This window comes from Protomyctophum bolini (genome assembly GCF_963924005.1).
Source record: "Protomyctophum bolini genome assembly, chromosome: 14".
Lineage (NCBI taxonomy): Eukaryota > Metazoa > Chordata > Actinopteri > Myctophiformes > Myctophidae > Protomyctophum > Protomyctophum bolini.
In genome coordinates, this window is record NC_137875.1 from 26602250 (window position 1) to 26629711 (window position 27462).

Sequence of the window (27462 nt, forward strand, 5' to 3'; positions counted from 1 at the left end):
ACATGAACATAGTACTCTTATTATGCATATCGCATTCTCGCAGAGAAATATTTTTGAGTAAAAAAACGAAAAAAGAAAAAGAAAAACGAATGGTTCAAGCCCATTAATTAAGATTAGAGTGCCAACCCTAACGAGCGAAGGTTCGAACCCCCAATGTTCGGGGACAGCCTTAATATTTTGGCTATAAAAATCTCTGCTCATGTGTGTGAGTGCTTTGTGCATGCTGTCCGACTGCCTGAAAATGTGTATTTGCAGACTAGGAGGTTTTCCACGTAGCCGTTTGTCCATGAAGAGCCTGCTGTGATTTGGCTCCATCTTTTAGTCTCATTTACAACCAGAGTGTCACATTACGCTGACAAATAACTAATTTAAGTCATGATACGTTTTAATGTAATTGTTTAATTGTTTGTATGCGGATGTACGAGTTGAATGTGTGTTTGTGTATATGTGACTGACTAGGTATGAGGTGAGGAATCAATAGAGAGGGGGGAGAGAGGATGAGAAGAAGAAATTAGGGCAGGAGATCAAATAATGTGAACTGTGTTTGTGTGTGTGCACGCGCGTGCGTACATACGTATCAAATTTATAAAGTCACTCTGCGTCAGAGCTATGCGTACTACGGTTTCACATCACCATACTGTAAAGACAAAGGAGGCATAAATACACCGAGTAGCCTACATTAAACTGTATATTTGCCTGAAGATTGCATACACCCTCCTCTATGCGGCTCAGCAGTGACAGAAATAAAATGCTTTTCAATCTATTCATGAGTTATCTGACTGAATTACTGTGTACATCCTCCAAACAGGATGACACACCACACAACAGCAAATGTTAGTCATCCAACATGAAATATGTATTTACGTCTTCTATTGCATGCTTTTTGAGCTCGTTTTGTCGTTATTGAGAAGGGCCTTGTATAGTAAACAGCTGTACAAGTCACTGAGGCTTCTGCGATAGAGCAGCAGCCTCTCTCTCTCTCTCAAAATCCTCCCTCCACCTGGCTTTCTTCTCCAGGTTCTGGTCTGTGAGAGACTGGTGTCTGCCTGCAGCCCGTTTGCCCAGAAAGACCATCAACAGACAGGCCCCTATTGTAGCCACCATCATCCCATAGCAGGCTTTCACTCAAACTTTGTTTCTAGCAGCATCAATCATCTCAAAAGACACAAGCTCTGGGATTTGGTCGAGTGTCTTGAAGCGTCCAGACCAGATCAATACCTTCCTATCCAAATCTGACGGTTTGTAGCCTGGGAGCCTGAAGTCAGGGCAGGGTGCGTGCGCTGGGACAGCAGTTGGAGGCTCTGGTTTTTCCACCGAGATTTTATTGCACAAACCTCTTCTTCTTCCTGCCTCCACAACCTGTCTGTGCCATTGACCAATTAAGTTAGCAGTGACAGTCCAAGATTTGATTAAATTCATCATGGTTTGTAGGTTAACGCCATGAAACAATGAGGGAACACGACAGGATATCATCAGCATATCATGTAATAACCATAGATCTCTAAAAGAGAATTGAATCTTACTGAGCATGCCACCATACTGTATATTGGTACAGCGACACGTACGGCACACAAAGCTGATGGGTTGGTGCAATCAGGGAATCCGATTGATCGGCTAAATATGGCAAATTGACCAAAAAGACCAGTATGTATTATTTTTGAGCGGTGCAGGTGCTCCAATGCAGTTTTGTGTCTGTCGGTCTATCCGTTTGAGCACGAAATGTCTGTGTGACGTCATGTTGTTGGCATCATCAGACGTCATCATTGTGATGAAAGGCACCACTCGCTACACACACACACACACACACACACACACACACACACACACACACACATTTTTCAGCCGCTCCTATATACAGCTTTTGTCCCCACACGTCTCATATTTGCCATTGACAATGAAAGGAGAAATTAGGTCATATGTGCCTCAAATATATAACAACACATGTGGCAACACAAATATTAACCCATTTGTACAACGTGTGGGTACAGAGTAAAAGCGGCCATATATTCCCGGCACCGCGGCACTGATTGTGCCATTGACAATGAAGGGAAAATGTACTGTACGTCATATATAGACGAGCAAATCAGCTAACCAATCACATAATTTTTTACATATTGAATGGATATTGAATGGGTTTTTCTACATACATACGATTTATATTGAGTGAACAATAACAATAATAACATCAATAATTAATTTGTACAGCTATTGTTATACTTTGATTACACACCGAGAGATGCATGCCTGAACTATACTGAAAGAAATTCCAACCTCTCCTATTGTACTGTTAAGTCTTCTGGGGAGGTTTTGCGATGACGTCAACTAATTCTGATGTGCATTGATCCCTGCTGGATCAATCTCTTTTCCTCCCAGCCTGCAGGGTCGACCATGGTGCTCCCTGTGCGGAGCTGGTCAGAGATTCAGCGTCTCGCTCAAGGACACGGCATATGAACAATGCAGGTCACTCTGGTTGGACGGCGATTTGTCTACGTGCTCAGTGACTAATGAATGTCTGAAGAAATCAATTAACCCTTTCAAACCGCAGGAAAGCGTCTGCTAGTTTTAGAGAAATATTGAAAGTGTGAGAACTACTGGTTTAGAAGGCATTTAGAGGCCTCATTCAAAGTCAAAAAGCAAATGCAGCAATAATACAATCGGTATCCCTCAGTAAGTCGGTCATAAGGTGTTTTCAATGCAGTATTAGGGCATATGCAACTATGCATCGCTGTGTTTGAAGAACCAGGGATCCTTTTGAGTCATTAGAGGCTGCACACTTCTCAGACTGAGCGGAGGGGAGCATGTGAAGGTGTGCCGGTGTATTTAAGTGTGTGTGTGTGTGTGTGTGTGTGTGTGTGTGTGTGTGTGGGGGGGGGGGGGGGGGGGGGGGGGTGTGTCACGTGCACATGTGTGTTGAGAAACAGGTCCAGCTGACTGTTCTCCACCAGTGGTATAGTTATTGATCTGCTTCCCTGTGGTTCCACCATCAAGCCAGACTGCAAGACACCCACTCTGTGTGTGTGTGTGTGTGTGTGTGTGTGTGTGGGGGTCATTAGTTCCTTTGGCTGCCCTTCACACCAGCCGCTCAAACGATCACCCTTAGACACATTGCGTGTGTGCTTCTCTCACATCATTGCCCAAAACAAGAATAATGCACGTGCCTCGCTTGCTACTGCCGACTGGCTAACAAACCGTCCTGTGTCAGTAGCCTCTGAGCTTGTATCCACCAGAGCAGTATGCTCCAGAGCCTTCATCAATGTCAAAATTCTCAAAATTAGACAAGCATCGTCGTGGTTGTGTGTATTGTGTGATTTATGTTCCCCGATGGCTGCTTGGTACAAAAATAATTTCCACAAGGGCTAATAAAAAGCAATGTGCAAATTGGGTACAGGATATGTGTGTCCACTAAACTCAATCAAGTATCATGATGTATCACAATGAAAGCTGAGAGGACATTATAAAGCATCTGAAATCCTATTCCTCCTGCCTTGATATTGTGCCAACAGGATTTTTCAATTTTTTTCAAATTACATGGTCTCAGATGTTCTACAAATTTAGCAGATTTGAATCTTATCAACCCATAATCGCCAGTATGTTCTTATCAAGACCATGCAATAGAGCCATTATAGATATTTCCTACATATTGACATTGTTGTTGTCAGCCATTGTCCAACTTTGTGTTTGGTGTGTTGTCAGACTACTAACCCTATTACTCAAATATCTCCACTTTTCCACGAGCTGCAACCGGACGACATTCTGTCTGGGCGACGGGCCCATAATGATCGATGGACTGAATTTAACTAAACTTCCTTTGGTCCAAACGTCATCACAAATTGACCAGGGAAGCACAAATATATGGGGCACACAATTGGCAGGTGGTGTGATTAATTACCCAGCACCAATCGCAACGTACCTGCCAATTGTGTGCCCCATATATCTGTGCTTCTCTGGTCAATTTGTGATGACGTTTGTACTCCCCAAAGGAAGTTTAGACATGCATGATGCAGGGCTCCGCATGGCTCAATTCTGAGATGTTTTCTGTTCAATTCCTACTCACAATGGCTCCGATTATGGAAAACAACTATGTTACCATAGTTATGCAGATGCCACACACATTTACATAACCGTATCACCAGGGTAGTATCAGTCCAGCATAAACACTGAGCAAATGCAAAATCAACGACTATTAAACAGACACAAGGGAACGAAGTAATTGTTTTTGGAGCCAAGGAAGAATTATAAAAAGTCAGTGCTCAGCTTCAACTGGCCAGAAATGTTGGTGCTGTCAGATTCAGACCTAGATTCCAACAACTACCTTATAAGACAATTTCAAAGTCAGCCTACTATCACTATATTAGAAATTATGAAAGGACTTGTGTTTCTGCAAGATTTGAAAAAACTGAATGCATATGGGTTATGGGTCTTCAGTATAGCTACTCCTAGAGTCCGACTCCTTAGTAGTATCCACAAAGTGGATCATATCTCTCCAGTTCTCAGATCGGTCTGTCAAATATTTGATCTCAAAATACAACTTTTGGTTTATAGCATGCCAAAATTGATTTCTGATGTTATGCATCACAAACCCTCCAGACTTCTCTGGTTGTCTGGGACAGGCCTGCTTTAATCTGAACCCAGAGTCAAAAAGATAAATGTGGAGATTTGGAGAAACATCGTTCAGTTTTTATGCACCACCAATCTTTGGAGAAAACTCACAGAAATCTATAAGTCTGCAAAAACGTTGTTCTTTTAGATCAAAGCTGAAGACCTTTACGTTGTTGTATCTGTGTTTGTAGCACGGAATGTGATGATTTGATTGGTTGACCACGGAATGTGATGCATGATGATAAGAGCTCCCCTCACTTCACACAGGTGTGATTTCTTCTTAACGCCTCAATGCTTACTTAATGTTGTAAGTAAAGCTCTTTATTGTCCTCATTATTGAAATGTGATTGCCTAAACTTGGATTGCTGTGTGTGTGTGTGTGTGTGTGTGTGTGTGTGTGTGTGTGTGTGTGTGTGTGTGTGTGTGTGTGTGTGTGTGTGCGTACGTGCGTGTGTGTGTGAGCGAGCATGTGTCATATCCAATCTATGGTTCCTCTGAAGGCTTATCTAGGTCTAGATGTACCAATGAATACTAACAATCCCTAAATCCCTGGACCACACACACACACACACACAAGAATCAAGCACAAACAAACTTAAATAGATGCACAAACAACATACACACAGATATAAACAACCCTGCATCCCCGCAGAACTCATGACGACGCTAACACGAATACTCCGTCCTCCACAATGCAATGCATTGCCTGTGTTTTCCATGTAGGGTGCAGCTCTTGTTCCTTTGATAACTTATTCATGGGCTGAAAGACAGACAACACATGCTTCTGTATCAATGGGACAACGTCGATTTACTGTTTGGACAGAAAAAGAGCATGCTAGACAGACAGACAGAGGAGGTAGAGAGTGATAACAAGACAGAGAGACAGGAGGTGGGGAAGATGGAGATGACAAGGAGAGTGACAGAGAGACTAGGAAAGATATTAGACAAACAGATGAAAGAAACACAGGCAGAGAGAGTGAGCGAAGGTGAGCTCATTTGTGGCACACACACACACACACACACACACACACACACACACACACACACACACACACACACACACACACACACACACACCAATCACTGCTGGAGCTTAATTAGTGCCTACAGGCATTGGGCAGAGATGAGGGGGAGAAGAGAGGGAGAGAGTGAAGAGGGGAGGGGGGGATAAACTGGAGAGAATATATAGACTGAGGGAGAAAGAGAAGAGAGGGAGTGAGAGATGTTGAGCTCCGTCAACACCATGTATAGCCAATAGAATCCTCGCATGAATGCAGAGCAGGAGAGACAGAACATCATGTACATACTGTTCACCTGTATTATGCTATGTGTTGATATCTTAGAGTTTTGCCTATCCCTGACATTTTTCTATGCACTGTAATTTATGTTCTCCTCGTTCTCCCCGTTCCCCCCCCCCCTCTTCTTTTTATGTTTTACTTCCTGTAAACAACAGAGCTGGCACAAAAATGTATTTCACCCAATTCTTTACACCTGTGAACCCGTGATGTGACAATAAAGTTGTTTCTGATACTGAACATCAGAGAGGAATACTCAAGATTCTGCTGTGCTATATAGATATATATACCATATATCTAATGTATGTATTTAACAACTATCAGTAGTATATGTATACAGTATATCTATATAGTACATTATAGCATCTACAGTATCTGCCTATCTATAGTACATGAACCATCCATCCATCCATCATTGTTCACCAATTTAATATATCCATTGTGTCCATCTATCTCTTAATCCATCTATCTCTCGAAGGTATCTCTCATGGGATTAGAGTGATAAGAGAACAAAGACTGCACTGACAGTAACGAAAAAAAGGAAAGACACTCCTAGCATCAAAATTTCATTTCAAGTACAGATGCAAGGAGAGTTAATAAGTAGCAAGGTGAAGTCTACCGTCTCCCTCCATTCCATCTCAATGAACACCAAAACCACCACTCTCCTCTAAACACCAAACACTGAGAATTATCAGCATCCAGGCATACTTACAATGAGCAATAGTATTCGTAGCTGAACAAAGCTGTTATGGCTTAGCTAACTTCTAATAGCTTTGCCTTGTGGCCATACTTGCAGGCGATGCATTGTGGCGAGGCTATCTGAATATTCAGGACGGCGGTGAGAAGCACATACTCAGTGATTTCATAGCCTGCTATTTCTCACGGCCTGCAGGCATCGATTAGCTTGTATCTCACGGATGCGTCTCATCTGGCTTCAGATACAACCTCTCTGCCTCTCTCCCTGGATGTCTGACTCAGCCACTGATCCCACTCTGTTATCTTTCAGAGGACTTTGAGTCGAGGAGGGCGGTAATGACCAGAAGACCCACGCAGGAGTGTTTGGAGTGGTGTCTAAGAGGAGGAGGTCATGTAGATGACTTTGGCCTGCTTGGATAAGGGGCGGGGCTGGTACAGGATCAACACAGCTTAGACGTTAGAAGTGGGTGATGTTGCTGCGAGAAAAGATGGGAAGCATAAAGAACTACAGCAGAAACTCTTTGTCTTAAAACGGGGGTTGACGTAATCATGGAAAAAGAGACAATGTTTAAATGAAAAAGACGTGGGTGTGTTTCTAATGAATTACTTTTACATTTATTAATTAAGTATGTTATTACTACGGGGTCTCCATCACAGCAAATTCGTTGTCCTTTTTGGCATCTTTTGTACTAGCTTGTGTGAGGAAATGCATAAATGCATGTTCTGCCACAATAGGATAGGACACTGAATAATGTGTGCGCACGCTTGTGCATATACTGTATGACCAAGCTAGTTCAGTCAGTACATTTTTGTATTTTATGTATTTTTGTGTGTTAATTTCTTCCCATGGCCTTGACGGGCAGCTTAAAAGCTTTGTTGTTGCACAGGACATGTTTAGGTATTCCTATACTGCCAAAATACTTTCAGAAATAAATGGAATATAAGGGAATTGCAAGGAAATTGAATACAGCGTGTGTAAAGAGCCCGGCTTCATACTCCAGATGCTCTGCATGTACGTATCTATTTTAGAAGTGGTTACCTGGGGAGGAGAGAGACCCCCTCCCTCTGTCTCCAAGGCTTTCAGCACCCGCTTTCATTGTTCCCCCCCCTCACACTCACCTTCTCTCTTCCTCTAGTCTACAGCCATCCACTGTTCCATCTGTGTGTGTGTGTGTGTGTGTGTGTGTGTGTGTGTGTGTGTGTGTGTGTGTGTGCGCGCGCGCGCACGCGCGCGCGTGTAAACCTGTACTGTATCTCCATATTTCATCCTTTATTTCCATAAATGAATTCCCTATACTCATTCCTCTCTACTTCGTGCTATGACAGTGTTCCGGCAAAATTGCCAATCTAGAACCTCACAACTTGTTATGAGCTTACACATATATGCTATTCTCAAAGCATGCACTGTTTACCTTTCATCAGAAGCTTTTATATGGCGGCAATTCTCTTTTTCAGAGAGAACTGTAATGTTGTGAAGTGAGCAGTGCAACATTGCACTGCTCACTTCACAGGGGTGTGATTTTTATTATTATTACAGTATTAGTTGTTTTCTTATGAAAGCAGAGAGTCTTCTGTTTCATATGGTATATAGTATGTACATGTCGCTATAGGCCTTATTTTGTGAATAATAGTTGTTCAGGTCCATGCCTTCTCTAAAGTTCTCTCTGGTGGGCGCAAGCTGCATTCAATAGCCAATTACTGACAAACTGTACATGGGATCAATGTGTATTTGTTTTCCTCCTAAAAGTAGACATTCAGGGCTTTCATTCAGTGTTTACTATGTATATGATATTATTTGTGTTCATTTTTATATCTGAAAAAATTAAATTGAAGTGGACAAGTTAGGCTTTCTTTTGATGTACAGTATGCGGTGTGATTCTCGCTATAAGAGAACATTTCGCTGTGGGCCCCGAAAAAGTTCCTTCGTCCAATGTTAATCGCTCAGCAACACCAAGCCTGAGCTCAAAATATACTCCAGCACACTATGTGTTAAAAGCTTCCGTAGCCTAGGCCTCAACCATTATATAGACAGAGTATACGTTGGGGTAGGTATATATACGGACCTGGGATATGACGCCACCTAGCGTCGACGTCCGTATATATACGTACCTGGGTAAAGTTAAAGTTAAAAGAGTTAACAATTAAAAGTATTACAAGAGCTTGTGACAGAATAATAACTAGGCTACATTGGAACACAGGTTATTGTTTCCACTTGTTGAACGGTAATGGTTTTGTACATGCGAAAGGTTTCCATTCAACAGCAACAATTTGTTCCTTCCTTTGATTGTGAAGCAGTGAAAAAAAATGAATAAGAAAATAGCAAGAGAGATGAGAAAGATAGCAAGAGAGACTGTGAAAGTAGTGTGAGAAGAGATAGAAAGGAGATTGGGAGAGATACTGTAGGGATACCCAAACCTTTTTGGCCATGCACCCCTGTTACCTCCCGACCTAGCTGACGCACCCCCCCCACATGGAAATATAAATTGCATAAGCTATATTTAGAGATATATTTCCTATTTATCCACATATATGCACATATATGAACCTGAATATGGCATATACCTGTATATGCAGGATAGGCTGTATTCTGCATATACTTGCCATATATTGGCATATGTTAATATATTTAAAATAAAACCATAGCACCACCATTAGCCTTTTCATGTGGCACACCCCCTAGAAGGCGCTCGTGCATCACAAGGGGTGCACGCACCACAGTTTGGGAACCACTGCTGTAGGGAGTGACAGAGAGAGAGAGAGAGAGAGAGAATAATAAAGAAAATTAGGTGAGAATGAAGTGAAAGAGTAGAAGGAAATGTTTGACAAAAAGGCCCCAGATATGCAATGAGTGAGAGGAAGACAGCCAAAAACTGTGTGTGAGAGAAATAGTGTAGAGAGAGAGGAGCGACACTGTCAGCATGTTTCTCTCTGCTTTACTCTTACAGATTATACAGCTTTCAGCACGTCAGCATGCACTTAGACTAAACATCCCCTAAAGCATGCACGCACACACACACAAACACACGCACGCATCCTTAAATATCTCCTTGACACTGCAGCTCATCGACAGCAGGGGCTCTGCTGATAAGGAAGAAGAAAGGATGATGAACTAAGGCTCAAATCCACTGCGACTCTCACACGTGTGCACACACACACACACACACACACACACACACACACACACACACACCAACATGCTGGCCAACACTGAAATACACATGCATGCACACAGCCCAACAGGCAAGTACACACACAGCGCTAGAGTGCAAGCAAATGCAAGTAACACTCTGCACATATCTATGGCACAGTCACACACACATAAACACACACACACACACACACACACACACACACACACACACACACACACACAAGTCGTGGGGCTGCAATGTACAGTTTGAGATTCTCAGCAGGCTTTGCCAAGGGTCACACACACACACACACACACAAACTGATAGCAGCTGATAGAAATGTCTTCAGAGCAGCTCTACTGCAGACTTAGCAACTGACACAGGAGCAGATTCTGTGCCTTTGCTGAATATGCAGCTACACTCCTGTTCCACCCCCTCAAGGAGCTGTCAGCACTACTGCAGCATAGATGAAGCCAGCGTGTGTGTGTGTGTGTGTGTGTGTGTGTGTGTGTGTGTGTGTCATGTAGTTCTTGTTCATGTACATCTCACATTTTCGATTGGATTGTCCAATATATCAGCTTTACCAATATATCGTCCTGATATTCGCGTTTTGTAATGTACATATGATGTTAATTATCTTGAGTAATACAAAAATCATATGTCATTTAATGCATAAAACATTGAGAGAATGTTAATGCTGCTTAGAATGAAAAGCACGTGGAAACAAATGCCTTTTAAATGATGGACATGAGCATCTTTGAGCAGGAGAATAAAAGAGATCAGTTGATATTGGCCTATGTAATATTTTGTTAACAAAATATTGGAATCAGTATCTGCCTTCAAAAATCCATGTTGGACGACCTCTAATTACCAAGAAAGACGTACTGCCAAGATGCTATGCCAACAAACTGACGATCAAGTATTACATTTTTTTAATCTCGTTCATAATTTCTGATTACACAGAAACCGTCAAGAGCAGTAACAGGGCTATAATTAATTATTCCCTATTCCATTAAAATGCCAAATAATGAATACAAAAACATGTCCATGCCTAAAACCTATATCGTTTATCAGGCCGTTGGATTCCATCCCAAATGATCAAAAAAGCTTACAGTACATTGAGTTTTAACCAGAAATCAAGCTGTCAACAGCCAGAGTCTCTTAGGACATAGGAGATCGATAGATGTCTTCATCAAAATTTAATCACGTTGGATAGCTGCCCCACTGCCTACTGCCCACATCTCTGCACTTTATTACACACTATCAAAAGGAGAAGAAAATAATATGTTTCCTTTTGGCCAAATCCCATATACAGTAATAGATAGATAATAAGAACTTCAACAGCCTGGTCTTCTATAGGCTTATTATAAATAGACTTTCACCAAGCTCTCATTGTGAGCTAAAAAGTTAAAATTATTTCCACAATTCCACATAGAAATCGTATATTTCTATTCAGTCTGAGCTTTTTCAGCAGTGTTGGTGTGCAGCATTTCATTATGTTCTATGGAACTGTGTTCTCTGGAGGTTCAGATGCTCTCTGCCCTCCAAGTGACTCAGCAGGGCTTTTTCCCCCTTTTTTTTGCATGCTTGAAAGCAAAAAACTTTTACACTTTTTGTATTTTTGCAAGTACTAAAGTAGCAAGATGGTGGAGAAGCTGACTCACTCTGTATCCGAATTCCTGGAATTGTATACGGTTCAGCACACAAGGAGTGCTGTTTTCTCAGTCGTTCTAAAACATTTTCATGTCAAGGACCCCCAAAAATATATGTAGGCTAATTGGCCGCCGACCCCCATCTGAAAATATGTTGTTCCAAGGACCCCCCAGAAGTAGGGATGTCCTGATTTTCCCTTCCGATCCGATCCCGATACCTCAATTGCTGTGTTAGCCAATACCGATACAGATACCAGTGTCGTGATCTCATGTTGTGTTTATAGCTATCTAGCTAGATATCTCGTGTTGTGTTTATAGCAGACTCCTCACTCAAATGTGCACTTCCAGTTTGGGCTACTCCAAAGAAAACTCCACATTTTATTTACCTGCCATAGTGTCAACCCCTTACCCCTGTGTCGGATCGAGGTTAGACTGGCATATTCACCGATACCGATAATAATAATAATAATAATAATACATTTTATTTATAACGCACTTTACATTTGAAACAAATCTCAAAGTGCTACAGGCAGAAAAGATATAAAAGAAAAAAAGAATAAGAATAAAACAGTTAAAACAGCACACAGGGCAGCTTAAAAGTCCGACTGGGCAAATGCCTTACTAAAGAGGAAGGTCTTTAGTCCCTTTTTAAAAGCGTCCACGGACTGTGGTGCTCTCAGGTGGTCGGGGAGGGCGTTCCACAGCCGAGGGGCAGCTGAGCAGAAGGCCCGGGCCCCCATGGTGCGGAGTTTTGTTCTTGTGCATTTGAGTGTGTTTGATGTACTGGAGCGGAGGGAGCGGGTGGAGGCTGGGGGTTCAAGGAGTTCCTTTAATAGTAAGGGCATTTTATCAGGTATTTCACCAATCTGGGAACTAAATCGTTACCAAGAAATTTCTTCACCAATGTGTTTCTAAAGGTGTCTAATAACATGTACTAAAAGTTTGAAATTCAACTCCCGGGGGAAATTGAGCATAATATGTGACCATACCCATAACATCCTATATAAAGAAAAAAAGTGCAAATTTCATCATTCTTTCAGTAGCACGTGACATATGAAACTAGGGGGTTTTCATGATTCTGAATCAGTGAATTAGTTTTGCACAAAAAACACTCCTTGGGAGGAAAACGGCCATAGTCGTCATCACAAACGTGATGAGGTCGGCACATTTGGTCAAGTGGATATGGCCTAATTTAGCCCAAGGAGTGTTTTTTGTGCAAAACTAATGCTTGGAATGGATTCAGAATCATGTCACATGCTACTTAAAGAATGATGAAAGTTTGACTTTTTGGCCTTATATAGGATGTTATGGGTATGGTCTCATATTATGCTAATAACTCAATTTCCCACAGGAGTTGAATTTCAAACTTTTAGTACATTTAGAAACACATTGGTGAAGAAATTTCTTGGTAACGACTTAGTTCCCAGATTTTCATAGATTTCTCTTACTATAAGTAGGGGGGGGGGGGGGGGGCGTTGCTGTGGATGCATTGATGGGTGAGGAGGCAGACCTTGTATTCAATCCTGGAGGAGACGGGAAGCCAGTGAAGGGAGTGGAGTATGGGTGTGATGTGTTCGTATTTTCGCACTCTCACCAGGATCCTATGATATGACCCGATAAGACAAATAAGGGACGATCCGATACCAATACAGTATCTCTACTCAGAAGCAAAGATTTGAGTTAAAAAAGTTAGCTCTGAAAGAAGATGGTAGGCCTGAGGCCTACCATTGCGTGGCACATCTATGCACGGAATGTCTACGTTCACAGGCTTCTGTGTGCGGCCTAGAGGAGCAACTGAGCATGTGCAACACCACTTCTTACACCATGGTGTAAGAGGTGACTTTGGGAAACCGGGCCATTGTTTTTGTTACTGGTGAAATGGACTCACAATTGCTGTAGGGTGATTCACACACTGCTCATAATTGATGAGCAGTCTATGAAGCTGCTTAGGCGACTATTGGCTAATAAGGAAATAAGACTATTGGCTAATAAGCCAATAGTCCGGAGGCCTTTAACTCCACGGCCAGCTGCTAGGCTTATGAACTGGACTGGCTTTTTAGCTTTCATTTTTATTTAATGGGTTTAGTTTATATTTATGGGTCTATCCCTCAGGGTTTAATAGTATCAGGAGGATTAAAGGATTAGGATTAAAAGTATCTATCTATCTATCTATCTATCTATCTATATTTTGACCAAATTAAGAACAAATGGTCTCGTGAATGACCGTCAATTTTTTTTTATAGCCTACACTGTTTGCCTGTAATTGCCATCAAAACAAAAAATCTATTTCAAACAAAAAATGGCATACTGTACACACTACACTACAGTATATCATGAACACAACATCTAATCATACCGAATGACTGACACAGCCTTTGGTAGGCAACCCAGCCTGGGTTTTTTCTAGTTTACTTCCATACCTCTATTTTTTATCCTTTATTTTACTGGACCTTTAATATTAGAGAAAAAAAAGGAGTAGTTCATTACTTTGTATGCTAATCAACTTGTGTCTACACACAGCAACTCTACTTCTCTAATCAAGGATTGAACCTATGAACTTCACATCTCCAGTCTAGATAATATAGCCTACAGTATTTTACTATTTTTTATACTGGGCCTCATGGAAAAACTAAATTAAATCCGACATCTCATTAGAAATCCTGAATTTCACCGATTTATTTTAATGACCACAATCAGACATAATGCAATACTTCCTATTGCACAGTTCTCCTTAATGACCCCTTTTCCTTGCCGATAACATTTCTTGGCTAACACTTGTCCTTGGGATATATGTTTAGGACAAAGCCAGTTGACTTCATTAGGCTGCAGGAAGAGTGCACTACACAAGAAACTACTGCCAGCAGGGCAGATATATCATCCTGAGCCTTATAATCAGTGTTGTAAAGTAACTACGTAAGTAGTAAGTACATTTACTCAAGTTCTGCACTGAACTCATTTAATGCCAGAGTTTCTCTAGAACAGTCAGCAGCCACTGCCAGCGTTTGAGCATTTTTTTACTAATCTTTCAAGACCCACAGAATACTTTGTTCTAGACTGTAAACACCTAATATCTCAAAATAACGTTGTTGCTTCAAATTTGGTGACATCAGTGTTCTCCGCCGTGTTCTACCGGGGAGGGAGCCGGTGTCCGTTGCCAGTGCTAGTTTGATCCGCCCCACGAAAAGCTTGGGTACTTCCTGGCTAGGCACAAGTGGTTAAAGAAGAAAGTAGAGTGGCCATAGTTTCAATCCCCACAGCAGCCTCGTGTCCTGTCAAAGTGCCCTTGAGCAAGTCACTCTCTCACGGTACTGGAAGCTGCTCTGAATGGAGCAGGAGCTATACCGTAACTGCAAGAGCAAGACGTTCATCGTTGCTGTCGGGCAGAAACCTCATATCTCCATATTTTCCTCCTCCTATGCTGTCCCCGTCTCAGTGTAGCTCCCTCTGCCTCAATAACAAAAACTATGAAGGGAGAGGTTGGGAAATAAATAGAGCGTATAAAGTATATTAAGTGAAGGAGTGCTGCTGTAGACCTTGGTGTGTGTGTGTGTGTGTGTGTGTGTGTGTGTGTGTGTGTGTGTGTGGGGGTGGGTGTAGTCAGTCAGTAATGGAATGCTGGGAACCCCTGTGTGTTGTGTGAAATATATATTATTCTACTGGTCTTTAAATATCTCACTGCCCAGATACTGTATGTTTATTCCCTGTAGAGTCACAGTATGTAAACTCTATCAGTCACACACGCACACGCACACACACACACACACACACACACCCACACACAGTAGGGCCGTTGAAAACTACATTATTCAGTGCTCAGTTTTCGCCATGCTGTGGAATTACTCAGAATCTAACCGTGACCCAGAAAACCCACACGTGCGCAAAACATATTGTGTCCTCAGACTCACACAAAAATGTGCATGTGCACACATACAGACAAAATATGTACAGACAACCTCACACACTCATGAGCCAACACGCATGCATTAAGGAGTTACATATTCACATTCAGGCGCAAACTCATTATTCAGTGACCTGAGCTATTGTGAAAGAGCATGCATTCAACACACACACACACACACACACACACACACACACACACACACACACTTCGGTGACCTCAACTAGTGTGACAGAACATACATTTACATCACCACACACACACAAACAATAGCCCGTAAACACAAAGCATGATGAATGTCACTGCCGTCCCCTGTACTTCATCATTCTCCCCTCTCTCTTCCATTTTGTATTTATTTTGTTTGGGTGTAAACAAAATACTCTTTTAAGTTAAGTTAAGCGCCATATTACCAAGCTGCAAACTGCTTTATGATTGCCGGTGTATACAAGTAACACATTTCGCCATTTTCATTCCTCTTCTCTCTCCGGCACAGAAAAATTTCCCTGTGCCATTTAACCATACCCTTTGCAGTGTGGCTTAACAACACTTCACTGTCCCTGTGCTATTTAACCGTACCCTTTGCAGTGTGGCTTAACAATGTCCCTGTGCTATTTAACCGTACCCTTTGCAGTGTGGCTTAACAATGTCCCTGTGCTATTTAACCGTACCCTTTGCAGTGTGGCTTAACAATGTCCCTGTGCTATTTAACCCTACCCTTTGCAGTGTGGCTTAACAACACTTCAATGGCGACTCTGCAGCAATGTATAAAATAGCTGGCCAATGCGTGGCCATTCTGTAGCTTTGCTACGGCTAGTGTGATAATCACAGAATGAGGCAGAATTGCACAATGACATGCAGGCAGCTTCAGACGATTTTGACAGCAAACCTCTTCAGTTTGTGTAGGATATTTATTTTTCCTACTCACCAAAGAAGACTACATATGAAGCAGTTGACACAGTACAAGGTCTCTGCACGACAGCAACAATATCCAAGAAATAAATTGGTCAATATGTTACTGCCAATTCCATACCGATGGGATCATTGACATTGTATTGATGACGTACTGCCATACAACAAAGCATTGTGGGTACTGTACCTTTGTGTTGCTGCTGGTCCTGTCAGAGTACTTCTCCTGCTTCTTCTCCTCCTTTTTCTCCTCCTTTTTCTTCTGTGGAGTGAAAGATACAGAACATTATTCACACACAATGTTGGTGGATATGAGCAGACTGCCCAAGTGTCTATTACCTAATGTATACATACAGTGAAGTACTTTACATACAGTACATACTTAATACATATTTCTATTCCACCAAACAAAGACAAACTTGCATGCATTATACATGTACATTTTTCCAAGTGTCTTCTTAATAACACTTAAACAACTATATTTAGTAAACTAATACTTAGTAGACCGGGGTCAGCTCTGTACTCGTTTGTTTTTGTCCCTCTACACACCAAACCTCTTTGCCTAATATGTTGTATACCAGTGCTGTCCACTAGTTTTATAGCCTTGCAATAAACACAGACAAACACATTACACACAAAGTTTGCACAGCGCCATGGTGGTGAAACAAACTTGCCAGATTTTGGATTCATTCATGGATTTCAGTCAGACAACTCTTAGAATGAATTTAGAATAGTAGGTCCTTACCCGTTCAAATATCTGAACACCAAATGATGTACAGTGTGGGTACAGCGATGTAATATATCCTATTATTGATGTATGTCTTTTTAGGTGTAATCAGTCTGGTGTCAGAGGCACTCTGGGGTGCATACATTGATTAGACATACCAACAGTCCTACAGTCATTAGTCCGACAACACCATCGCTCCCGACTGCGGCTGCGCTGCAGGTTAAGACTAACCTATGCTGCAGGTTTAAAATCACCCGTGGCTCCCGACATGTGCTACGGGTTAAAACTAACCCATGGCGGGTTAAATATCATTGTGCCCCCAGCGTGCGGGTAGGGTTTTGGTTTGCGTCTCGGACTCATGACTGTAGGACTGGTATGTATAACCAAACAGGTAGTACAGGAAAGGTGCACATGTGGGGAACTGGGCAAGTGTGGTTAGCTCTGTTGCCACTGTTGCCACAGATGCCTTGGGAAATGTAGGCCCCACCCACAGATTTAGCTAGCCAATTACAATGTCAAGTCACCCCTGTGATCATGTGTAAGTAATTAGGAGGGAATGTATCCCCCAAAAAGCATGTTTTTGCAACAAACATTTAGAAATTATGCAATAATTAGATAGATGAAAATGGAATTGCTTTGGGCTCTCCGTTGACTAAACCACCCTCGACATGCAAATGAAATTTGGGGTGGATTGGACATTCCGTTGGTGATTTGTGTAATTTTGTGCTAAACAGGCCACTCCCACTAACTTACGCCGATTACTGCCGAACGATGAAATGACTATTCACACTGTTGTGAAAATGGTTGGAAATTGATTTTACGACCTACGGTTCAAGAGTTATAAGGCGAAATGTAAAGTAGGCTGTTATAGTGCCACCATGAGGCCGACTGATGTAAGAGAGAGAGAGAGAGAGAGAGAGAGAGAGAGAGAGAGAGAGAGAGAGAGAGAGCTACAGTATACTGTAGGTCAAATGACCCAGCCTGCTCTCTAACAACACACAAGGACTTGGCTGAATGAACTTTATTTTCTCTTTGTGCACTGTGTGCTCCAGAGACTGAATGATCCATGAATCAATGAGAGAAAGGAACGTAAAGGGCTTCAGTTGGATTCGGACGCATGAAGGAGAGAAAAGCAGTGAGAAACAACAACACCGCAACAAAGACAGGGCCCCACTGTGGTGCGCTGTGCGTCAGTGCGTGTGTGCCGACTTGCACCTCCTGTTTTCTCATCAGCCTCCGGGGAGGAAGGGGGATAGGAGGAAGGGGTAACCTTGGATGACTTCTGCCAAGAACAGGCGCAGGGGCGGAGACGGCAAGGAGAGAGAAAAGAAAGTGAGGACCAAAAAGGAGGGGAAAAAAGGGTCAATTAAAAAAAGCCAGAAAGAGAAGACAAGAAGACGAGAGCAAATAAAAAGCGACAGAAAGTCTAGACCGAGACAAATAAAGATGAAATGGTGGTACAGTGTATCAGACAGGGGAGGACAGTTGGAGAGAAAGGAGAGGCAATTAGACAAATGAAGGCGTAATCTCTGTGCCGTCGCGGTTTAGAAAGACATGGTCGTATCCAGCCTCAAGGCTAGAGAACACACTGCAAAAGTGTGTTAATAGTTAATTTAACTCTGACTCTGTAAAAATATTATGCAACGCTCAGGAGTCACACATGAACAATATAAACAATATATAAACAAAGACAGACTTCAACACATACACAACTAACACCAGGCACATGCATGTACAAAACATGCATGCACATAGCTCCCACACTGCATCACATTCACACATTTAATATAGCATACAGATTCACCCATTAACAGCACTATAACATGCACTCACACAGCACCACAACTACATACATAATCTGGCCCCCATTAACCAAAAATGTAAATGACAGAAAACATATTTATACGCAAACTCTACATTTAACAATTTGGATGAGAGCAGAGGCTACAGTAAGAAACAAATCTCAACTCTAGTTAGTGTATTGTTATTAGGCCATTATATTCTGACTGGCATATGCAGCCACACATTTGTTTCTTAAAATACATTACAGTGTCAAAATATTCTATTTTGTAAATAGTGGGGTCCCTAGACACACCGTCATTTACAACTCATGTAAAAGTTTGACTTTCACTTCTAATTTGTAGATAATGGCCTATAGTATAGAACAATGTTAGTTTGAGTGGCAAGTCTACAAATTGCCCTTGATCACCAGAATTACGCCAGGTGGATTACAGTCTTCATCAGAGACATGAAACGTCTCCCAGATAGCATCAAGGCTGAATTTGAGAATGGACACTGGACGATAACTGGAAGCAATCAGCGTTTCTCATCCATACCAATTGGTCAGGCACATGAGCAAGCCAACAAAAGGGTGAAAGGCCTTGGTGGGATAATTGGTCTGACAGAGAACCCTGGATATGTTGGAACGACAACTAATTCTAGTTGAATCTCGCAGAATACCATCGCCACAAACCTGGGCATGACAACATGCAAGGCCATCCCAGGTGAAAAATAAATATACTAAAATATAGTACATTTATTATATAAATGTATTATTTAAATAAATAAAAAGTTGTACTGTACTTAGTTGCACTAAAGATATGTTAAAACATGTTTTAAATATATTTTCATGTACAAAATATATATATAAATATAGAGTATATTGCAATTATGCTTAAAATATACTATCAATGTATTGCAAATATACTTGTATTAGTTTCAAGTATACTACTAAAAGGCCTACATCGATTATGACTCTGAGTTATAAAGTATATCACAGACTAAGATCTTAACAAGTATGAATGAACCTCTGCCATTTCAGTAAATACAGTTTTACTCTTAAGGTACAGTACCTGTACACAAGATGTAACAAGAAAGTAAAACCTTGAACCTACTCTCCCTCCAACCAGGGGAGAGCCCCGAACTGAGCTCATACTTCCTTTGATGCATGAGTAGTGAGCTGGCCACTTCTTGTCACCTGACAGGGGGCACTAGCCCCTCCAATATACAGCTTTTTGTCCTAACTCATGTCACATTTGCCATTGACAATGAAAGGAGAATTTACGTCATGTGTCTGAGCAAATCAACATATTACCCATGATGTAGGATGATAAAAGCGCCCCTCACTTCACACAGGTAATTTCAGTAATTTCATTGTCGGAAAAGCTGTCACTGCACTGCATATTTCTGACTGTAGGTCGCATTTACTATGAAAATCTCATCTCCCGTCCGTCAGTTAGTCACCCCACGCCTCCATACTGTATATGGGCACGCCTCATGACATCACACCTCCATATATGGTCACGCCTTGTGACACGTCACACCACCATATATGGCCATCTCCATATATGAAGATCACAACACTGACCTCATCTAACCCTGATAACCATACATGAAGACTGAATCATCACCTAGATCTGCATACAGTATATGGAGCCATGGGGTGGCAACTCTACATCTGACCTCAAACTTCATATATGGAGCTGACCTGTTCCGACATTCCATGTTGATCCTTCCTGTTCTGACAATCCATAATTGTGTTGATCTGACCTGGTGCCTTGCAAATTATAGTACAATTATGGATATTTACGGGTTCATGTGGGTCCATTCTTACAGGTACAGTGATGATACATAAATGAACAAGAAACGTTTTACTGTTTGGGGTAAGTCGGAGACGCTTATTGTCGGACTCAGCCGAGAATGTTAAGTTATATAACCAGCTGGGATAACCCTGTCCATTAAAAGCCTAATCGCCAGCTGCTATAGGCAGCACTAGAAGACGGCAGTTGTACTCGGCAGCTCCCAGGTGTGTGTATGTGTATGTGTGTGTGCGTTGCTGTCAAAGAACACCTGTCATGGTTGAATTTACTTTCATCAAAGTTTTACAAAATTAAATAACTGCAGCCCAGGATTTTTTTTATTTTGGAGAAACCGTGAGTTTGCATCATCTTGAACATCGATTCCTCCCCAAGTGGACACACGCACGCACACACACACACACACACACACACACACACACACACACACACACACCTAGGTCTCTCTCTCTCTCCCTTTCTCTGTATCTTGAATTTCTTTTCAAAGCGCCTGAAGGCAGAAACTTGCTGTGCTGATTTCTAAACGCACACAGAATCTTTTCCTCAGTTTTTTCATCTCTCACTCTCAAGTGAGAGCTGAAGGCAGAAACTCTCACTAAGTGCCGCTTCGTGAGGGCACAGCTAAGGAATATTTTGGTCTGTTATTTTAATCTCTCTCTCTCTCTCTCTCTCTCTCTCCCGTTAAGGCATCAAAAGCAGTGTGCAACAGCCGTTGCCTGTGGTGATGTTGCTGGTGATTCATACAGCGGAGAACATGAACAGTTTTTTTCCCCCTCCTCCCTAAACTTGTTCCGTTGACACCTTTCGTTTTTTTGTCTACCGTTTCCCCGTCCAAACTTCTTCCTGTTCTGACTTTGATGTTGCTGCTGCAGATGCCAACGCAGCACTGAGAGGAGACAGATGGACCAAGGACGAGGATAAAGAGAAAGAGAGCGAAAGAGATGGGGAAAGATGGCTGAAGAAGAGAAGAAAGGAACAGAAGGAGCGAGGGAAGGAAGGAGAGAGTGGATAAAAAGGAAGAGGGGGAAGGAGAGGAGGATAGAAATAGAAAGGCAGGATATAAACAAAGGAGACGGAGGAAAAAGGGGTTGGGAAGGAACAAATGGAAGAGGTACATAGTGTATGAAATGATAGAGGAATGGTGTAACAGAGAGAAAGAGAGAGGGGGGAGAGAAGGGGGAGGAGTGATTGAAACAAAGCCAGCATGTACAGTAAAGATGAAGGAAAGATGGAGGGAGCAGATACAAGACAGGAAGGAGGGAGAGAAGGGTGGAGAGAAAAAACACATTACAAGGAGGAAGGGAATTAAAAAGATTATAGCGATTAAGAAATAGCTAATGAGAGGAGGGGAGATAATGAATGGAGCCTATCAACAGATAGACTGGCATAGTCCTGTCTGTCTGTCTCTCTATGTACACTGTACAGACAGACAGACAGACAGACACGTCTGGCAGGCAGGTGTGCGATATCGGTATGCTATATAATGAGGTTTAAGTGGATAACTTACATAAAACTCCTAGTTAGGATGAGTAAATGGAAAAAGTCTAGGTTTGTGCGAAAAGTATTTGGCAAATACCCCAACACAAACTAAAAATGGATTATTTATGAATAGTTTGGGAAGATTGAAAATGTAAACCCTTTACATTTCCAGACATTCTGGGCCAAGGCCCTGGACCACATTTCTCTTGAGGATAAAATGGACCATTTCTCATACATTTTGAGCTAATATAAACCTAAGCCACTACAGTACACAACACTGTAATCCCTTTTCCAATTTACACTCTCAGAGTGAAATGAACATTCAGGATTTTGCAGTATAGGCCAAAGGCAAAGTTTTTAATTTTGTCGTCTTGGTTCGAGGCATTTAATTAAAGTTTGGAAGAACTTATTATAAAGTAATTTGGTGGAATAAAATGAATAATGTAATTGTGCGTGTTCAATGAAGAACTGAAATCACGCATTTTCACCATTGGTCCCTGCTGAAAGGGTAATGTAATGACATGTAAATGACATGTAACCACAATTGACATAAATTGAGTGTTTTTTACGAGTGATGCACAGACTTTAGTGGAAATACTAGGGCTGCAGATATAATTACATATTATACCATGGAGAATACTGGATTCTGATTGGCCGAAGGGTGTACATTAATTTCAGACAACATCAGCATTATCATCACTGTAATAATAATTCTATACTGTATGAACCTTTGTTACTTTTAGAGTCGTACTGTCAAACATTCATTTTAGTTGTCAGTTTCAGCCACAATGCTGTTGTCATAACAGAATTTGTCGATAAGGAAGGAACGCTGAAAAATGAACACTGCAGGGTCCTATAGTGCCCGAGGATATGTCTCACTAACGCCCTGCCAGGAAAGCTTCTGCTGCACATTATAGGTAAAATGTCCACATCCGTGCGATGGGTCCAACTTTACCAAAAATATAAACTAAACCACTTTCACCGAAACAAAGCCTGTTTTGTTATGTGTTGGTGAAAATCTATTCTCCAGGCTGGGAAGCCTCTCAGCACTCTAGCTTCTCTCTATAATATACTGTACTTTTTGGGCATGAAATAAAACAAAATATTTTATTTAATTTTAGAGCGACCCTCTACAGATATGGTCAACATAAATTAACCATTGACTAGATCTGTAGATGGCGCTCCAAATAAAATATTTTATTTCATGCCCAAAAAAGTATATTAATATAAAAAAGTATATATTATATAGAGAGAAGCTGGGGTGAGTCTTCCCAGCCTGGAGAATAGACATTCGCCAACACAAAACAGGCTTTGTTTCAGTGATTAGCGAAGTGGTCTAGTTTATTTTTGGTAAAGTTGGACAGTGGACTTTTTACCCGTGTGCAGCAGAGGCTTTCCTGGCAGTGTGTTAGTGAGAACTTGCTAATGCACTGGGCCAGGGCTAGAGAGCAACAACACATCAGCAAACTGTATTATTAAAGCTACACTAGGTAACTTTCACCCCCCGTTTCGTGTCTCAATAGAAGAGCAGGGAGACCAAATTGTATACATTATATTGATTAATAGTAACAGTAACCACCTGTGTCCAATGGGTTGCATTCTGTCTGTGTATATCTGACATTAATTACAGTAAAAAAGAGCCATTAACTAACAGCAGTGTATGCTAAGCGTTCGAGGCTACTGCTGTTCAGGGTCTGGCTATGCCAGCTCACACCCACAGAGAAGAAATATAGCATTATCTTTATATGCATGCACACACACACACACACACACACACACACACACCCACGTCTGTACCACGTACCCAGCTCAGAACGCAGAAAAATAATGAGCAGTTAGCAGGGTTTCAATGAGCCGTTTGTTATCAAAGTATAATGTCACACAAAGACACTATTCACTGCATGTACAAACTAAGCAGTGTGCGTCTTTGAAGAAATGTTAGCGTGTTTTTCAGGCCATGTTCACACACACACACACACACACACACACACACACACACGCACACACACACACACACACACACACACACACACACCCTCTACATGTAGTGCACATTGCACAAACAAAATATTACATTCAAATACAAACAGAAACACGTGCACAAACATTCAGCCACCCACACACACTTAATTGGGTCTTTGTATTCCACACAGGACATAGGCCATTGATTCCCCTCATCTGACTTGGGCCATGTTTCTCCAGCCGCATTCTTCTTAAACTTTTGCTCTGTGATCCTTCTCTAAGTTGCTCTGTAGGTCTTCCTCTTTCCACTTGATTTGTGGGTTCAATGTCAGTCACTGTTTTTTATTGCAGTTTTGCTTCATCTTGCACCTATAAATATTCGTGACTACTTATGCACAACGCGATGGCATTGCTTTTCAAAAATACCATCGTCTGAATTAGGCGTCTTTGTCACTTTTTTTTGCGTGTGTTCCACAGGTTGGTGTTGTTGATAGAGTTTGGCCAAAATATCTCCTCAGGAGGTGTCTTAAACGGTTAAAGAACGAATAAAGCTTGCTCGTAATGTTAGTGGTGGTCATCCAGGTTTCGCCTACAGCTGTATGGTCATGTTTTCTGTGAAATAAGTTTTGTTCTTGCATTCTTGATTATTGCCTTTAGATATTTCTCCGTCCACACTGCATAAGTGAATTTACCAGCCTCTTCAAGTGACCATCAACAATCGTAACCTTTTACGATTTCCGTTTTAATTATTGATCCACATTATTTCTATTTTTGGGGGATTTTGAGAGCTTGCCCGGCTGCAGTTGTCTCCAGCATTTGGGACATATCTTGCATCTGCTGTGTGGGTATGTGAGAATAGTGAGATCAGCAAAGCCAAGGCCCTCCAGATGTTCTGTCAAACTCCAGCAAGTCTTTTTTACTGATGGTTGTTTAGTTCATGATCCAGTCTGTGCAAAAAGGAAAGGAGAAGGCAGCACTTTTCTTCTCTGTGATGGAGCACACAGCACTGCATGCCCTGGTAGGTGTTCTTGATAATGGCAACGAATTTGTATCCATAGTATACCACAGGTTTCCATAGCAACTCTCGGTCTATGCTGTCACATGCCTTTTTAAAGTCAATTAAATTGACAGGTGTGCGTGCACAAAGTACTGATATAGTACATTAACTATTTGAAATAGTATTGAAAGCATTATATATATATATATATATATATATATATATATATATATATATATATATATATATATAATATAATGTGTGGTTGTCATAAAATCCCAAGGCACACCTGGACTTAAAGAGAGAGGAAAAGATCCAAAAATCCAAAGAACTGGAGGAGATGATATACTTATAAGGTTAAACAGAGCTTTAATGTAAAAAGCCACAAAGTCAAGTCCCAGCACACCAGTGTGTTCTGTTTTGGTACCACTGCACTACAATATTTGTACAGAGATTAGAGCTGTTGAATATAACTGGAAATCTATAATGCAATCAGGGTTTCCGCTAGGCATTTTCTTGGCCCGGCCAATGTGACCGACAGGCGACAAGATTCTATTTCTCCGGACAAATGTTAAATTACTCAGCCATGTAATGCATGTCACGTGTTTGTTTGCAGTGCACTTGCAGATAGGCTGTGCGCATGTATAGTACCAACCAACTGATCGCTACACCTGTTTTTTTTCTTCCCCACAACTTTATCAGAGATGCAATGCACTGTTCCTGCGTTTATCCATAAGTTTCCTAAAGATGGTGGGCTGAGGAGGGGGTGAGACTACTGTACAGTAGCTCCTACTGTCTGAGTATCCTTACACAATGTTGCACCACCTGCGCATCTGTATTTGGCTAGCTTCCAGTCTCCAACTCTAGCCTGCCTTCAAAAACAGCTGATCTACAAGCTCACAAAGCAGTGCAGTAGTAAACACACTAGGAAAACCCTTAATATTGATTGATAGGTGACCTAGAAGTGTACATGATTCCTGAGAGCCCAAAGTTTGCAGGTTCGCACCTGCATAACTAATCAATATATCTTCATAATCACCACACGCACACAACCTACATAATCGGGATGTAGTGTTTTGAAAACTCTTCACTCCTCGGACTGCATCTGCACCATATGGGTTTAAAGTGATAATGAGTTGGTTTTAATTAATAATTAATTTGCATATAAAAGCCATGTCGTCTGAGTGGGTGGCAGAGACAGATTTCAGATCACAGGCTGGCTCATAGCTACGCTTCAGAGAAACGGAGAGAGAGAAAGAGAGAAAGATACAGTGAGTAAGAGACATTCAAACAGACCACCAACATACAGAGTATATATACAAAAGATAACTAATATGAAAGTGGTGTGTGTGTGTGTGTACGTGCGTGTGTGTGTGTGTGTGTAATCCATTACAAAGTCCATAATCCTGCTACTCACTAGTGCTGCTGAGGCGAGCAATATTGACAAAATCAAACCACTATGTTTTACTTCAATATTGATAATGTGACAATATTTGGGGGGTTGTCTATTTATAATTTCACAAGATATTTACATGCAATACATTTTTGAGAAATAATCATTAATGTGGATATGACGACAAAACAAATGCCAGGCATTAGTCGTTCATTTCACTGAGCTAAAACTGTCTAATAAGTTCAGAGAATTGCATCACTTTACTTCAATTAATAAGTTCAGAGAATTGCGTCACTTTACTTCAATTAATAAGTTCAGAAAATTGCATCACTTTACTTCAATTCAGCACTTAACAGACAGACAACATTTGCAATAACCAAAATCCTACCTGCATCATATGACATTATACATTTTACGTCACCCAGTTCCACAACATGCCTACCTTCAACCTTAACCAAACTCTCAAATCAGCTCTGAATCTTCTTAAACTATAGCCATTTTACTCTTTACAATTCTTCTCCCTATGTGAAGCCCTTGTCTGGAAGACCAATGAGCAGGCATTCACACACCCACACACAACTCACAACTCATCAAACAGAGCTACCCACTCTCACCAATTACCGGTATCTCATACACACATGCAAACACACATCACACAAAGACATTCTCAAAGAAGCCATCTTCACACAGGCATGAAGAACATAATCATACATAATCGCAGTCTCTTTTTCACTTCAAGAAAATGGTTGGCAAATGCTCGCCGACACACAAATAGAAATGTACTGTACATACTAGTTTACAGGCCATTTCACTCTTGATAACAAACATTCTAATTGGATCAAAGTCCTGTAGCTGTGTTTGTTCAAATCAGTAGCAGACAAGAAATAAACTGGGACCAAAGCTGTTCCCTAGCAACACAATTCCAGTGACAAGGTCCATTAAAGGCAGTATACAGTGACAAGTTTAAACCACTATTATTTGACAGACGCACACGCCCACAGACATCGTCGGTGGTCTATGACAAGTACAAATCACTAGAAACTTAGAATATGCATAATCTGTAACTGGAAACAATTCAGTAGCTTTGCTCTCCAGCACTTTCTGCCCCCGCAGATAATTCCCCTAGTCTTG

General features: G+C 41.4%; 1 protein-coding gene across 4 annotated transcripts in view; it reads right to left on the bottom strand.

Moving 5' to 3' along the window:
- smap1 (small ArfGAP 1) overlaps positions 1-27462 on the bottom strand; it is a 92862-nt gene that overhangs the window by 38204 nt on the left and 27196 nt on the right. For all 4 annotated transcript variants that reach the window (XM_080781501.1, XM_080781502.1, XM_080781500.1 and 1 more), the window contains exon 5: positions 16368-16439. In XM_080781501.1, the coding sequence (XP_080637627.1) occupies positions 16368-16439 (72 nt within the window). The remainder of the gene's footprint in view (positions 1-16367; positions 16440-27462) is intronic.